The sequence below is a fragment of the Sinocyclocheilus anshuiensis genome, unplaced genomic scaffold, assembly GCF_001515605.1.
Source record: "Sinocyclocheilus anshuiensis isolate Anshui unplaced genomic scaffold, SAMN03320099.WGS_v1.1 scaffold1229, whole genome shotgun sequence".
NCBI classification, from domain to species: Eukaryota; Metazoa; Chordata; class Actinopteri; order Cypriniformes; family Cyprinidae; genus Sinocyclocheilus; species Sinocyclocheilus anshuiensis.
Genome location: NW_015551079.1, coordinates 73991 through 89821, shown reverse-complemented (window position 1 = coordinate 89821; position 15831 = coordinate 73991). Strand labels below are relative to the sequence as shown.

General features: G+C 37.1%; 1 protein-coding gene across 1 annotated transcript in view; it reads right to left on the bottom strand.

Annotated features, from left to right (window-relative positions):
* Positions 1 to 15831, bottom strand: part of hip1rb (huntingtin interacting protein 1 related b) — a 67442-nt gene that overhangs the window by 2484 nt on the left and 49127 nt on the right. The window contains exons 18-31 of the mRNA XM_016452528.1: positions 15243 to 15437; positions 14065 to 14212; positions 13891 to 13977; positions 13674 to 13781; positions 12614 to 12750; positions 12105 to 12215; positions 11495 to 11553; positions 11326 to 11356; positions 11042 to 11104; positions 10712 to 10812; positions 9769 to 9874; positions 8105 to 8228; positions 7908 to 7969; positions 916 to 1149 (exon numbers count right to left, since the gene is read on the bottom strand). Coding sequence (XP_016308014.1) covers positions 916 to 1149; positions 7908 to 7969; positions 8105 to 8228; positions 9769 to 9874; positions 10712 to 10812; positions 11042 to 11104; positions 11326 to 11356; positions 11495 to 11553; positions 12105 to 12215; positions 12614 to 12750; positions 13674 to 13781; positions 13891 to 13977; positions 14065 to 14212; positions 15243 to 15437 — 1566 coding nt within the window. The remainder of the gene's footprint in view (positions 1 to 915; positions 1150 to 7907; positions 7970 to 8104; positions 8229 to 9768; positions 9875 to 10711; positions 10813 to 11041; positions 11105 to 11325; positions 11357 to 11494; positions 11554 to 12104; positions 12216 to 12613; positions 12751 to 13673; positions 13782 to 13890; positions 13978 to 14064; positions 14213 to 15242; positions 15438 to 15831) is intronic.

The window sequence follows — 15831 nt, the reverse complement described above, 5'->3', positions numbered from 1 at the left end:
CACAACTAGAAATCAGTGGTTAAGTTGTATTTACAACACTGTTCCAGAACAGTTCAACCCAAATATTCGTGTGTGTGCAACGCATTTTACGGAGGACTGTTTCCTGATACTGGGAGAGTAGCCTATAATGCCGTCTGTGCTCAGAGGCTGTTTCTAAAGTGGGGCAATTCCAACTTTGCAAGGACAGTCTGGTGCTTCTGACTCGCAGCCTGTAAGTACGTTTTTTATATTTAAAGAATTTGCCACTGACGATTCAAACGCGAGTTTTGAGCAGTGTAGAGTAGCGCTTGTTTGTCGTCTCTCCGATCACAATATGTTTACGCAGCACAATACGCAACGCAACGCGTAAAAAGACAGTATAAGTCATTATAATCAGTAATTATGTCCCCATGGGATGCAACAAATGCCTCGTTTGTAATGGGTTTTATTGGTTTTGTCTCGTCGTGCCGGGACACGGCATCACAGTATGGTAAGGGGCGTAACATTTCCGTCACATGCTTGAGGTATTCAGCCAATCACAAAGCACTGGATAGCTGGCCAATCAGAGCACACCTCGCTTTTCAGACCGATGAGCTTTGTAAAAATCGACACGTTTCAGAAAGGCGGAGCATATAGGAGCAACAATAATGTACATTATGTGGAAAATAATGTATTTTTTTTTACCTTAAGCCACATAAACACATTGCATTACACCAAATACACAACATAATGTTCTTTTTAGCAACATCATATGACCCCTTTAATTTTATTTCACCTATAGCTATAAAAGTCAAACTAACCATGCTATTAGTGACATCTTTATGCAACATATGAAAACAATATGTCAATATGTAAACCTAAATAGATGACAACAGATGGAAAAGTGTGCAACATTTAAACATTTAAAACATTAAAAAAAAAAAAAGAAAATGTTACCGTGCTTTTGGGTGGGATGTTGGGTTTTTGTGCAAGAGCCGGTTTCTTCATTAGAGTGGGTTTAGAGGGTTTAGGAGAGGATGGGGCAGCAGTCACATGTGGAGAGGCTCTCAGGCCGTTGTCCTGAGCCAGCTCCTCTAGAGGGACACCTGCTATCTCATAGTGTTTCTTCCTGAGTCCACCCAAATGCAGACGCTCATTTTCCAACATGGTTTCAAGCTCTAGAACCTTCACCTGGGAGAGGAAATAAAAACCAAGGTTAAATTATATGCATCGTATCAAGTTTACCCACAGAAGTACTACTTGGTTTCAGGAACTTCCCCAACACTAGCATTCATAAATATGCCAAACTACTGCAATAGGGTCTGGCTGCAGACATGCACTTACACTGTCAGACACCTGCACTTCCACAAGTGACATCACTTGCAATCTTTATTTATTTTTATTTTATTTATTTATTTATATATATATTACATTGAATCTCTCAACATTTTACAACAGTAGCCAGGTGGTGAAGACAAGAAAAAAGAACAAAATTACAATGTCACTTGCAATCACCACCTGCACTCTCCGCTACCTGCGACGTCTCTAGCAATGGACAGAAATGGTGCGTGTTGCCAATGGAGACGCGATGCTGTGGTGGTTAAACGATTAAAACTCATTTAGTACCATAACGTACAGGGTCCTGCAAGACACCTGTAGGAGAAAAAGACAAGACCCGCAAATCCGTGGCCACAGAATTGCAGAATATAAACACAATGCGCAAAGTCTCTCGTTAAGCGTTTTCCTCCCATAGAAAACCATAAACACTTAATATGGCTTAATGTATTAAGATAGTGCTATTAACAGATCAAATTCGATATACAGTTTATTCATCTAATGTATATGCAAATAGTGTTTTACTGCCATACCACAAAACGCGGCAATGTGGCATAACGCACTAAGATGATAAAGATCAAATTCAATATTAGTCTTACTGTTGACACATACTAAATACAGGCAAGCAGATATGAAAGCGCATTAAGAAATGCATTAAGAAAGTGATATCAAAAGGACCAAATCCATACAGGCAAGTAGACAAGCTCAGAACGCAATGCGTTAAATTGCACGTTGTGTTCATATACTGGCCATCTGCTTGCCTTGTAGTACATTATATTAATAAATTGTATATCGAATTTCGAATCTTTTAGCACATTAAGCCATATTAAATGTTTATGGTTTTCTACGGGAGGAAAACGCTTAACGAGAGACTTTGTGCATTGTGTGCACGGATTTGCGGGTCTTATCTTTTTTATTCCTACACATGACTTGCAGGACCCTGTACGTTATGCTACTAAATTAGTTTTAATCGTTTAACCACTACAGCATCTCGTCTCCATTGGCAACACGCACCATTTGTGTCGATTGCAATAGGCATCGCAGGTAGCGGAGAGTGCAGGTGGCGATAGCAAGTGACATTGTAATTTTGTTTCTTTTTTTCTTGTCTTCACCACCTAGCTACTGTTGTAAAATTCTGAGAGCGCAAGTGTCTGAGAGTGCAAGTGCATGTCTGCAGCCAGACCCTTCTCAACTACTGGGGTGTAATAAAGTTTCATAGAGATTTTTAAGTTAAATTAAAGCACTTTTCCAGCACTTTCAAGCAACGGCAGCTGGTGATTCTCAAAATCAGAGAAAATATTAATTATAAAGTGTTATTACTTAATGAAAAACATAAGCCTCTTTTCCACCGTTGTGCCAAACCGTTCCCAAAAAAGTGAAATCAAAGCCATGACCTTGGCATTTTTTTTTGTTCTCTCTGAGTGACAGGCATAAGGAGTTGATCACACATAATTCCTTTTTGCTTTTAAAAACGATGTCTGTTAAAGATGTCTTTATGTAAAGATGTATATCTAGCACGTTTACATAGAAAAACAATTAAAAGACCAGCAGTGGAACACAAAAATGTGTTTGGTATGAACCGACTCTGTAGAGCAATGCAATCGCAACATCTCCATCAGAACTTTATGTTTGGACCAAAACAGACTTCTTATATCAGCGTCCCCACCTTGTTAATTTTATGCTTTATTCACACATAACATCAAAACTGTAATTTACTGGCAACTTCTCATCCTGGTAAATTACTACCAGCCACATAACCAGACAAGTTAGGTCCTTTGCTTTTCCTACGGATTTTATGATTGTTCACACTTGTGCGTAAGAATGACTAAAAACAAAGCAGTTGTTCAGTCACCCAAAAAAAAGCAATTCAACAATAGCAAGAATAGGGTACAAAAAAAGTGTCTCCATTGTACGTGACCTGTAGCTTCCCTGGGATATCGCAAAGTAGTTCTTTGGCTCTAATAAAGTGAGCATGTTGTTTCAGTATGGCGGGTGGGAGATTGGGAAATAGCAGCTTCTCCCTGTTATGAGTAATGGTCTTGAGCTGGGGCACCTTGCAGGTTGTCCTACCAGTTACGAAAATAGTGCATCTTAACAACGAAGGCCCGGGGGTATGGTGCATTGTCCGAGAACTTCCACAGAGTACGATCTATCAAGGGCGGATTTTCAGGAGGGTTTTTTTTTTTTTGGCCTACATCCCTTCTCTTTGCCAGCTTTAACATTTTTCTTTGAGCTGCGGCACACAGCTTAATTGTTAGCCTTTGCACATCTTTTTGCAGCTGGGCGACCAAGTCAGAAGTATAGGAGGCGAACGTGATTTCACCAAGTACAACATGTTCCTGGATCAACATCCTTGTTGAACCTGGAAAAAAATTCCAATCAACCAATCAAAATTTAGGGGTATGTTTTCAAGAAATGTCAGTTTTAGGCTCACAATCACACCCTTGTTATTCACCTATCATTTCTCTCTGATTTTAGGAATAAATTATGGGTAGGGTTAGGTTTAGGGTTAGGTCTATATTTTTGGACAGTAATGTCGATCCACAATGTTCGATTATACTGTATATAAATTGCGTGCATCAGGAAGCCGCTATTAATATGCAGGGCATTGAAATCGCTTTTTACTTTCACTTTCGAGATTCACGATCACGCATACTCTGTGTATACTACAGAGCGCCAGTACTTATCACACATTTCACAAGATTAGATTTTTGTCAGTGGTGCTCAGGATCTGCAAATCATTCGCCACTGTCCTATCAGTCATCTCTCCTTACTCTGTTTATATGGTAATTGAAATTGTATGTACTGTAATGTACCGCTAGCAAGCGGCTAACCATTTAGTGACTCCGTAGAACACGTTATTCATTTTCTGTGCCTTTCCGAATTCGGATTCACTATTCGGGCACATCCCTAGTTCTCTTTTTATAAATTACAGAGCCCAGTGGTTATTGAGGTCAGAAAGGTAATAAAATGTTAGAACAATGTTGTCTGTGGTATATTTTCACTGCAACGCAAGAAATTCAGCAAATATTGCCTCAAATTTTGAGAAAAGCCACCGCAAAATCAGTAATTTTAGGTCGCAAAAATCAGAAAAAAGTCCCACGAGATCCTGGAGGGACTGGTTTTTGCAAAATGGCATCCTTCCATTCTCAATATTTTTAAGTTACAGCACATATTCTCACTGTCAAAAAGCAAAACTCACTGTGGTCCACAATGGAGCAGCTAGAGTGCTTACTAGAACCAGGTTATCTATTAAGTAAAAATTCTGCTCTCTCTTAAAAAAGCAATTCAACAATAGCAAGAATAGGGTACAAAAAAAGTGTCTCCATTGTACGTGACCTGTAGCTTCCCTGGGATATCGCAAAGTAGTTCTTTGGCTCTAATAAAGTGAGCATGTTGTTTCAGTATGGCGGGTGGGAGATTGGGAAATAGCAGCTTCTCCCTGTTATGAGTAATGGTCTTGAGCTGGGGCACCTTGCAGGTTGTCCTACCAGTTACGAAAATAGTGCATCTTAACAACGAAGGCCCGGGGGTATGGTGCATTGTCCGAGAACTTCCACAGAGTACGATCTATCAAGGGCGGATTTTCAGGAGGGTTTTTTTTTTTTTGGCCTACATCCCTTCTCTTTGCCAGCTTTAACATTTTTCTTTGAGCTGCGGCACACAGCTTAATTGTTAGCCTTTGCACATCTTTTTGCAGCTGGGCGACCAAGTCAGAAGTATAGGAGGCGAACGTGATTTCACCAAGTACAACATGTTCCTGGATCAACATCCTTGTTGAACCTGGAAAAAAATTCCAATCAACCAATCAAAATTTAGGGGTATGTTTTCAAGAAATGTCAGTTTTAGGCTCACAATCACACCCTTGTTATTCACCTATCATTTCTCTCTGATTTTAGGAATAAATTATGGGTAGGGTTAGGTTTAGGGTTAGGTCTATATTTTTGGACAGTAATGTCGATCCACAATGTTCGATTATACTGTATATAAATTGCGTGCATCAGGAAGCCGCTATTAATATGCAGGGCATTGAAATCGCTTTTTACTTTCACTTTCGAGATTCACGATCACGCATACTCTGTGTATACTACAGAGCGCCAGTACTTATCACACATTTCACAAGATTAGATTTTTGTCAGTGGTGCTCAGGATCTGCAAATCATTCGCCACTGTCCTATCAGTCATCTCTCCTTACTCTGTTTATATGGTAATTGAAATTGTATGTACTGTAATGTACCGCTAGCAAGCGGCTAACCATTTAGTGACTCCGTAGAACACGTTATTCATTTTCTGTGCCTTTCCGAATTCGGATTCACTATTCGGGCACATCCCTAGTTCTCTTTTTATAAATGACAGAGCCCAGTGGTTATTGAGGTCAGAAAGGTAATAAAATGTTAGAACAATGTTGTCTGTGGTATATTTTCACTGCAACGCAAGAAATTCAGCAAATATTGCCTCAAATTTTGAGAAAAGCCACCGCAAAATCAGTAATTTTAGGTCGCAAAAATCAGAAAAAAGTCCCACGAGATCCTGGAGGGACTGGTTTTTGCAAAATGGCATCCTTCCATTCTCAATATTTTTAAGTTACAGCACATATTCTCACTGTCAAAAAGCAAAACTCACTGTGGTCCACAATGGAGCAGCTAGAGTGCTTACTAGAACCAGGTTATCTATTAAGTAAAAATTCTGCTCTCTCTTCCTTCGGCTTGCTCCCTTTTATCAGGGGTCGCCACAGCAGAGTGATCCGCACAACCGATTTGGCACAAGTTTTACGCCGGATGCCCTTCCTCCCGCAACCCAGCTTAAGAGTGCACTAACTCATGCAACCCCAATGCTGGGACACACTTACTCACACACACACACACACACACACACACACACACACACACTCACTACGGCCAATTTACTTTGTCCAAGTCACCTATACTGCATGTCTTTGGATTATGGGGGAAACCGGAGCACCCGGAGGAAACCAACGCAGACACGGGGAGAACATGCAAACTCCACACAGAAAGGCATCCTGGCTCCGCCGGGACTCGAATCAGGAACCTTCTTGCTGTGAGGCAACAGTGCTACCCACTGAGCCACCGTGCCGCCCACTAAAAATTCTGTAAAAATTCTGCTGATTACTTGAAACTGTAAACTTTTGCACATTATTTGTAAAGCTTTGAATGGACTAGCTCCTCAGAACTTTGGACGATCACGTTCACTGCAGTAATAAAATTCTTGGCCAACTGATAATACCCAGAATACCAAAACCATCTGTGGACTATCCATCCATTTTATTACGCAATTTACGAAATTATATTTGATTTATAAATATTAGGTTTAGATGGTATGCACGTTTTTATAGACAGCCGTTATTTCATTGCATTAAATAAACAGTTTAATCGGGTGTATTATTTTGCTCAGTGCGCCCTTCTGTGGCCTCAGGAGACAGGCCAAATGTTTCCTTAAAGGGGTCATATGATGCGATTTCAATTTTTCCTTTCTCTTTGGAGTGTTACAAGCTGTTTGTGAATAGATAAGATCCCTAAAGTTGCAAAGACTAAAGTCTCAAACCCAAAGAGATATTCTTTATAAAAGTTAAGACTCGTCCACGCCCTCCTAAAACGCTTCGTTCAAACACGCCCCCACATGTCTACGTCACGATGTGGGAAGATTTGCATAAGGCCACCCAAATGTTCACGCAAAGAAAGCAGGCGTAACTTTATTGTTGCTCCCACCGCTGCCGCCATGCTGTTTTTTTAACCTTAAACCGCATAAACATTTCATTACACCAAATACACAAAATAATGTTCTTTTTAGCAACATCATATGACCCCTTTAACACTTAATTAATCAGCATAAAAAATATAAAAAAGGAGATATTTGTTTCAATTTTATTTTGTGTTTGACTGTTAAAACTAAAATAAGTTGTTGTTTGTCCTAATAAACTGGGTAAATTAAAAAATACAGTGGTTAAATTTAAACCTTTTTTTCTACTGGTCTTTGTTTAAAGCTGCAGTCCGTAACCTTTGGCGCTCTTAGCAGTTAATAAACAGAACTGCGTGCGTCTTGTGGAAGAACATTGTAGCCGGAGCTACTTCTCTCTGTTTATGTCTATGACAAATCACGCAGGTACTGGGCTACTCCGCAGCGGTACCTACCCGAACCAGTCTAAAATAGTCAGAATATAAACACTTATCATAGGTGTACCGTAGTGATTCAGGACAAGCCAAAAACACGGTTTGGAAAATGGATTCATGGTGTACTATAAAAATTTGTAGTACACCATTTGTGGTGTATTATAAAAATTTTGTACATTTTGAACACAAAAAAGTTACGGACTGCAGCTTTAAGAAAGGTTATGACAAATGTTCAATAATTATCGATACCGAATGATATGAAACGTTATAATCGTGATACATTTTTTAGCTATATCGCCCAGCCCTAGAGCAGACACTGTCAGTTTAAATCTAGATTAAAAGACCCATCTTTTAAACCAAGAATACACATAACTCAGTTTCTTAATCCCCCGATACAGAAAAAAAGTATGTAAAGTTATACGTGCACATACACAAACTTTACAGTTTCATTATGCATGTGACAAAAAAGAAAAAGAAAGAACAAACCTGCGACTCCATTTCTTCTTTTTTGAGCTTAATTAGAGACATGCCAGAGAAGTCCATGGTGCCTTAATATGCAAATGAGAAGAAAAACAAACAAAAAAACAATGTTATCTTGTGAATAAATAGCATCACTATAAATTTCTTATTGAAGAAAAACACGAGGAACCATGACCCAAAAGCCCCTGTATCATCACACTGACCCTTATCCACGATCTGGTCCTGCCCGGTCTTGGTGGAAGCCACCACGTTAGCAGCCATCTCATTAACATGGCGTGAGGCATGCTGAAGAACGCCAAGCTTCTTACTGCCACGGTCAGCTTTCACCTGTAATTGCAAAGGCAAAGATGTGAGGCAGTGCCTTAAAACATTCAAATAATAATAAAGTTATACAGTACAGAGATAAAACAAAGCAAATATTACAAAATATATCATGAAATAGTTTGCAGGGCTCCAGGCTGCAACACAATGGTCACATTTTGTGGTGCATTTACTTACAGATTGGTTAAGACAGTGCAGTATAGATCATTATGAACCATTTGTACATATCCAGGTTTGGAATGTGAACATATACTACAGTAGGCTAAACATCTATTAGGTACATGGGAGACCATTGCAAATAATAATAATAATACTAATAATAATGTGTTCCAATTTGGGGGAAAAAATACTATTTCATACTACAACTATGCACAAGAAGAAAAAATTAGAGCTGAATTACTGCAGTCAGAAGGAAGTGTCGAGAGATGTATCTTATATGTGTGCATGTTTTTCAGACCCTCTATTTTATTTTATATTATTTTTATTGTATTATTATTTTAGGATAATTAGACTATAGGATAAAAGACTATAGTTTTTTAGTTGTGTTGGTTATTTTATCTATCTATCTATCTATCTATCTATCTATCTACAATTATAAAAAATATGACATTGGAAGTATGACAGAACAAATATGGAATTATGTAGTCAACAAAAGGTGTGTTAAATAACCCAGAATATGTTTTATATTTTTGATTATCTTTTCTCTTTACTTAACTGAGTGTTTCTTGCCATAATATGAATTTGTACAGTAGTTGTAAGAGCACTAATAGGGCTATTGACTCTATACCCACTTTTCCTCTGCACAAGAGAACTGATGGTCTAAAGCACATTAAGAAGGCAAAAATTGTCACAAATTCACTCTTGACAAGGCACACCTGTGAATTGAAGACCATTCCAGGTGACTACCTTGTGAATCTGATGAGAGAATGCCATGAATGTGCCAAGCTGTCATCAAAGCTAAATGTTGCTACTCTAAACAATCTAAAATATAAAACATAGGTCACACTTTATTTTAAGATCAAATTCTTGCTATTAATTAACTATTAAATACGACTTTTGCCTCAATAAACTCCTAATTACTGCTTAGTAAGGTAGTTGCTAAGTTTAGGTACTGGGTAGGATTAGGGATGTAGAATATGGTCATGCAGAATATGTGCTTTATAAGTACTAATAAATAGCCAATATGCTAGTAATATACATGCTAATAAGCAAATAGTTAATAGTGTGAAGAGGTCCCTATACTTAAGTGTTAACAAAACATATTCTGGGTTGTTTAACAATTTTTTTTCGTAGTTTGATTGTCTTCAATATTAATGTACAATGTTGAAGATAATAAAAATAAAGAAAAACCACTTAAGGACAAGGTGTGTCCAAATTTTGACTGGAAGTGTATATATTAGGGCTGTCAATAGACACCTTTTCAATTCATAAGTTGATATCTGAATTGAAGTAAACACACCCCACAGGAAACGGGTTGAAAAATTTACTAAATTAATGCAGCCTCTGTTTTGATATTGGTATTCATATTTTGATATAAAAGTAAAACCTTAGAGGCTGCAACAAGCTGTGCAGTGCTAGCAGCAATCTCGTGAGAGCAGACGATCAACTCCTCATACTTCCCAGTGTGCAACACCACTTTATCAGCAGAATCACTGTTATAAAGGGAAAGCATAGATTCATTAATAACAACAACAACAAAAACTACAATGCACTTCCTCAAGTTGATATGCAAATTTTGCACTCAAATAGTTTTTTAAAATACAAATAATGTTTTTGAAATCTTTTTTGTTGTTGTTTTTGACCCAAATAACGTTCTAATTAAAGGTTATGACAATTTCACAGTTATTAAATTCCAATTTTGATGCCACAGCACAAACTACTAGACTAACTAAAAAGTAAATAAATGACAAGCAACGACGCTTGTTTTTCACGTTTTCTTTACTTGAATGGTTTGAAATAGCTTGAAATTTTTAAATTGGCAAAACTTAAAACATACGAAAATTAAAAACTTTTGTGACAACGCGCGACTGGAATGCTGCATCCCTGAAAGGATGTTTTTACTCCGGTGGCTGAAACATCTGCCCAACAGAGAATGGTTCTGCTCAGCAAGAAATAAAATTGGTAGTGTTGCTGCTATAGTAGCACTATGTAACTGGTATTTGTGTTAACTACAAAACTTGCAAAACCACCATTTTTATTTTATTTGGTTTAAGCACAGTGGCCGTCTATGGGGCACAGCGTACAACAAATAAACAGCTGTTTATGGAAACCTGAGTATCAGTTCAAGATGGTCCTAGCTCTTTGAAACAAAAACTAATTTCTAAAGCAGATTACAAATAACATACATTCTTGAACATTCTTATTTATTATATTTTGAACTTTTTTTAGAAGTCAAAGTGTAATGATCAAGGTCACGGAAAGTTCCACTTAACACATTTTAGACCACTCAAGACAGACTGACGCTGGTAAACAGTAGCAAAGATACATACACCATCTGTGTTGCACCCCATCCTACAGCTTTGGAGGCAGAAATAAGACCCTCTGTCCAGCGAGAGTTACGAGCATAAAACTCTCTCACCGAAGCTGCGCCCTTAAAAGATAAATACCAGCAATGCATGTTGAGGTATCACTCAGGTAACGTTACTCAATTCAAATAAAACTATGGAGATTTGTCTTTAGAAATGTAGAAAAAATGCATATCAGAGACAGACTAATACACACTCAAACTGACTTTAAAGTACAAATTTAGGTTACTAAGGATAACAAAGATAAAACAAGAATGAAAAAGGATAATAATAGTAATTTTAACAACACTTTACCCTTCCACTCTCCACAATCTCCTTCTGCAGGTCTGTGGATGCCAACACTAGAAGACGAATGGCCTGTAGGATATTAACAAGTATTTATATATATTTTATATATTACGCAGTACTTACTGTAATTGCAATGTAACAAAGACAAATAAAGCTACAAAGTTTTCAAATAAAATATAGCCTAACACAGATAAAGTTATTTTTATTCACTGAATAAACATGCCACTGAAGTAAATTGAACACCAAATGTTAAATTCAGTCATCTATATTTACGTATGATTTAATCTTACCTTCATAAGGTCAGTGCAGCTATTTAGGATTCTTGAAGAAAAAATATTAAAAGACAAAATGCATATGAATGAAAGCATGAATGTATTCTGAATTTTAAATGAGTGACAATTTAAAATTAACAATTGGTTTAAAAAATTCAATTGGTTACTGGCCTACAAAAACACTGACCTCTCATTGACCTCCAGTTGGACTCCTGTTGTGTCCTTCCTGGTCTGACTCATCATTTCCTATACAGGTTGGTTTAATTAAAACCAAGATCAAAACAATAGCAAAGGCCAAGATATTTAAAATGAAGGGAAAAAAGAGGACAGAACAGAACATAATGCATACAAATTTATTAACTATAAATAATTCCATGATTTTTACAAGACTTTAATAATTCCATTAATTTCTATGATATTTTCAGGCCTTTAAATGAATTGTTTTGTAATTTAGTTTGAAAAAAAAAAAAAAAAAAACAGCAGTAAATTGAAAACTACAACCAAAAGAGATTTAATTCTTAACTTGAACTTGTGAGAAAAGAATGGAAAGCAAGACTTAATGGAAGTTAAAGTTGGCCTTAAAAGACTTGAGACTTAAATTTAACCAGTGACAAAAGTCTTGAAACTTCACTGGCTGTACGGCAGAGATTTGAGAACATGTCTCTGGTTCGAAGTTTCAATTAAATATGATGAAAGCTGCACAATATGCTGCAATAAAAAGTTGTCATATTACATTAAGGTTTTACACCAGCTGTTTTTCTGTGTCTAATAAACAACTTTGTACCCTTTCTACTCACATCAATTCTCCTAACAGCCTCCTCAATAGCAGCAGAGGTAGCAGCCATTTCTTTGTCCACCACGTCACCCAGCTCTTCCTTACCAACATCTATGCCTTTTGGCCTCAGATCCTGCACAAGGAAACAAAACAAATAAAGAATGCCAGATAGAGAGGAGACAAAGAGAGTGTGAGAGCGAGAGAGAGATCCCCAGAAAAGTTGGAGTAAAAGAATAACTGCGATATTAATTGTATGAACAATTAAATATGTATGTATATGTATATAAAGTATGTATGTATAAAGTATTAATATGTATATAAAGTCCTGGATATTGGCTTGGGTGGTATAGCTATAAAAAAAAAAAAAATCAATATTTGTCAGCATATCTTATGTCTTAATATTTATGTACTCTGAAATGGTTTATTTATTTTTCCAAATCAGAAGAGCCAGCAACAAAGCAAAACAGCAACCTACATAGACAGTAGACAGCAAGGTTTGGAATGGAGCTTTTGTGTTTCCTTGCACCTCACCTGTCCTATTCTAAGAATCTTCTGCACCGCTGCTTGAATCGAGGTAGGATCAGCCCCCTTTAGAGATGCTTTTGATTTAAGATTCCTAAGATACTGCAGGCTCTGGGTGGCACAAGTTTTACAGTGCTCTGTCAAACCTATAGATAGACATGCATATAAACATATGCTGATACAAATACAAAAATATACAGCTTAGGCAGTTCTATAAGAGGGAATTTCACGAAAATATGTTCAAGTTCACATTTCACCCTGAAAAAAACAAAAAAAACACCCACACACATCATAAAGAAAATGAAGCTTGTCAGACCTGTTGTGTACATGCTTAGGAACTGTTCGAAACTGTTGGCTAATATGGACCCAGTTTTGAGCTTGACCTCATGTCCCGTCTCACTCCACCTCTTTCAACCATACTTTTAAGTCTACACTACTTTCCAAAAATAAAATGAGGCAAAAAGGCAAACTACCTCACAATATGATACATCCGGCATGATTCAATACATCTCAATGCCTTACAAAAACATAATTAAATCTATAATGATGGCAAATGTGCAGTAAATTATTGAATAAACATATAAATGAATTAAAATATTGATACAAAGATCAGAAATATTGATGTAATATTGTGTGAAAAAAAAACAAAAAAAACTTGATATATCAATGTGATTGTATGCAAAAACGTCTCTGTTACTTATGGTAACCCTTGCTCCCTGATGGAGGGAATGGAGACATTGTGTCGAACCGACACTATAGGGCTCCCACGAGCGACCCCTAGTGTCGGTTTGACACAACGTCGAAGTGACCGACTGAAAGGGAACTATGGTCCTCTTAATGGTAAAAATATAATTTTAGTCAATGCATTAATTAATTAATATTAATTATATTATTTATAAAATAAAATATTTTTCTTTCGATTTTGGAGTGAAATGTCACCTGAACATGTTCTTGATGGGTTTTGTGAGATTCTTCCAAAAAAGAAAATAATCTGCATATAACAAAACACTATCCACAATCTATGGCAACAGAGCTGTGGGTTTGTGCATATGTAAGTGTGCGCTCTTACGGTCAGCGTCGTCAGTATGGGCCATGTGTGCTGTCGCACTTCCACTGATTATTGTGTCAGCAGTAAGATGCGAAAACTTAGTAAGAGCCCTAACGAGACTCCCAGCATCTGAACCAAAAACAAAGGAAACAAGAAATCACATACAAGCATAAAAAGAATATGCAAACAAACACACAAACTAAATGCTGAAGGCGAGACGGAGGAAGAGACAACATACCCCTCATTCTCTTCACATACTCAGAGTGGCCCACTTGCAGCTTATCAATGGAGTTGAGCGTAGCCTCTGCTCGGCTAATGAGGTAATCTAGTCACAGTCAAGTTGAGAATATTTAACTAAAATCATGCACAATGTAAATAATTGTTGAAGTTTTATTTTGATGAGTGGCACTACCTGGGGAGCTGGAAGAGTTGATGTGCAGGGGGTCATCTAGTGTAGCAACAGCATCCTGAATGATGTTCTCAGCCTCAGTGACTGTCGCCTGCAGCAGTGCAAACTGCTCATCCAGCAACTTCTGCTGCAGCTGGTCCTCGTGACTTAACTACAAACACATTGCGAACAAAGGTACCTGATCACAGTGCTGGTATATGGGTATAAAGCAACAGTGGTCCCAAAATAGGGATGTCAATTTTCAGGAATTTCAAAAGTCAAGTGTATTTAAAATTAACAGTAACAGTAATACTGCACTATATTACCTCCATTAGCGTTGGCTGCAACCATATATGTATCTGCACTGAAATGAATGACTGAAAATTATGAGACTTGATAGATTCAGTGTAGCATGCCAAGTTGATCGATATGCAATTTTCCCATATCAACCGTTTTGGGTGTCGGCCATTTTGAATTTTGTAAAAAAATATTATTTATGAACGCACTGATGTTCATAAATGAAACTTTTGAAACTTACATTGCCACTTTGTGGCAACCGAATACAACAAAACATGAAATTGACTATGAAACTAAAGAACCATTGGTCCGATTGACTGACTGATGCAGTGTTTTTGTCTGATTTGCTATAATAGTCCATGATGAGAGTTGTGTATGTTTTGAAACATGGCTGCCATTCTGAAATTGTATGTCTGAAATGCTTTGGCATATTCTATCAGAAACTGAAAAAGTTTCAGGACAGCCACCATGTGGTGAAAAAAGCATGGCCGGAATAAACTGCTGTTGATTGATGGGTCGATTAAGAATTGTTGAAGAAAGAAACAGGATGCAAGGCTGGGCCATTTTGTTTTCAACTCTATTCGGCAAGTAGATAAATAGATGTGGTTGCTAGGTGGTTTCAAGGATGTCTGGATGATTGCTAAGGCGTTGCTAGGATGTTTTGAGTGGGCACTAGTGGTCAGTGTTCAGCTCTAGAAAATATAAACTATGACTTGGATAATTGTTTTATTTTAAAAACAAATGAAGTAAATTTGGCACAATACAGATCATTCCATGGCTTCATTAATATAAGAAAGACAAAAGACAAAAATATCTTAGATAGGCACTCAAATAAAATAAAAAAAGCCCTCATTTATTTCATGCCTTTTACCCACTTCTGTTTAGAGAATTTGATCTGTCCATACCTTCTCTTTGAGTTTGCCTTGTAATTCTCCCAGCTCTTTGATGGTCTGGTCTCGCTCCTGCTGTAAAGAATACTCTTTCAGATGAGCTTCCTTCATCAGGGAGGAGAGATCGGCATCTTTCTTACTTATAGACTGTGTTAGCTTATCCTTTTCTGTCTTAAGTGCAGCCATAGAGCTGTTCAGTTGCTCTCCTGCCTAAAGGAAATAAAGCAAATAAAAATATAGACTTTTTAGAAAGAATTTACAGCATGGAAATACAGCAAATATATATATATATATATATATATATATATATATACACACACACACACACACACACACACACATACCCATATATATATATATATATATATATATATATTGCACTTTTAGAAAGAATATACAGCTGCAGCATCTACAGGCAAAATCTATAAAATTTTAAGAAGAACACTATGCAAACATACTAGTTTGAAACTCATTTGAAACTGCTTCAGCAGCGGGGAAGATAAACATGCATTAATTTACTTTTTTTTTTTTTGATGTTTAGTTTTTACCTAAAATCTAACCTGTTGAGACTGTGATACACAAATGTGGATTTGCATGTTTTTTT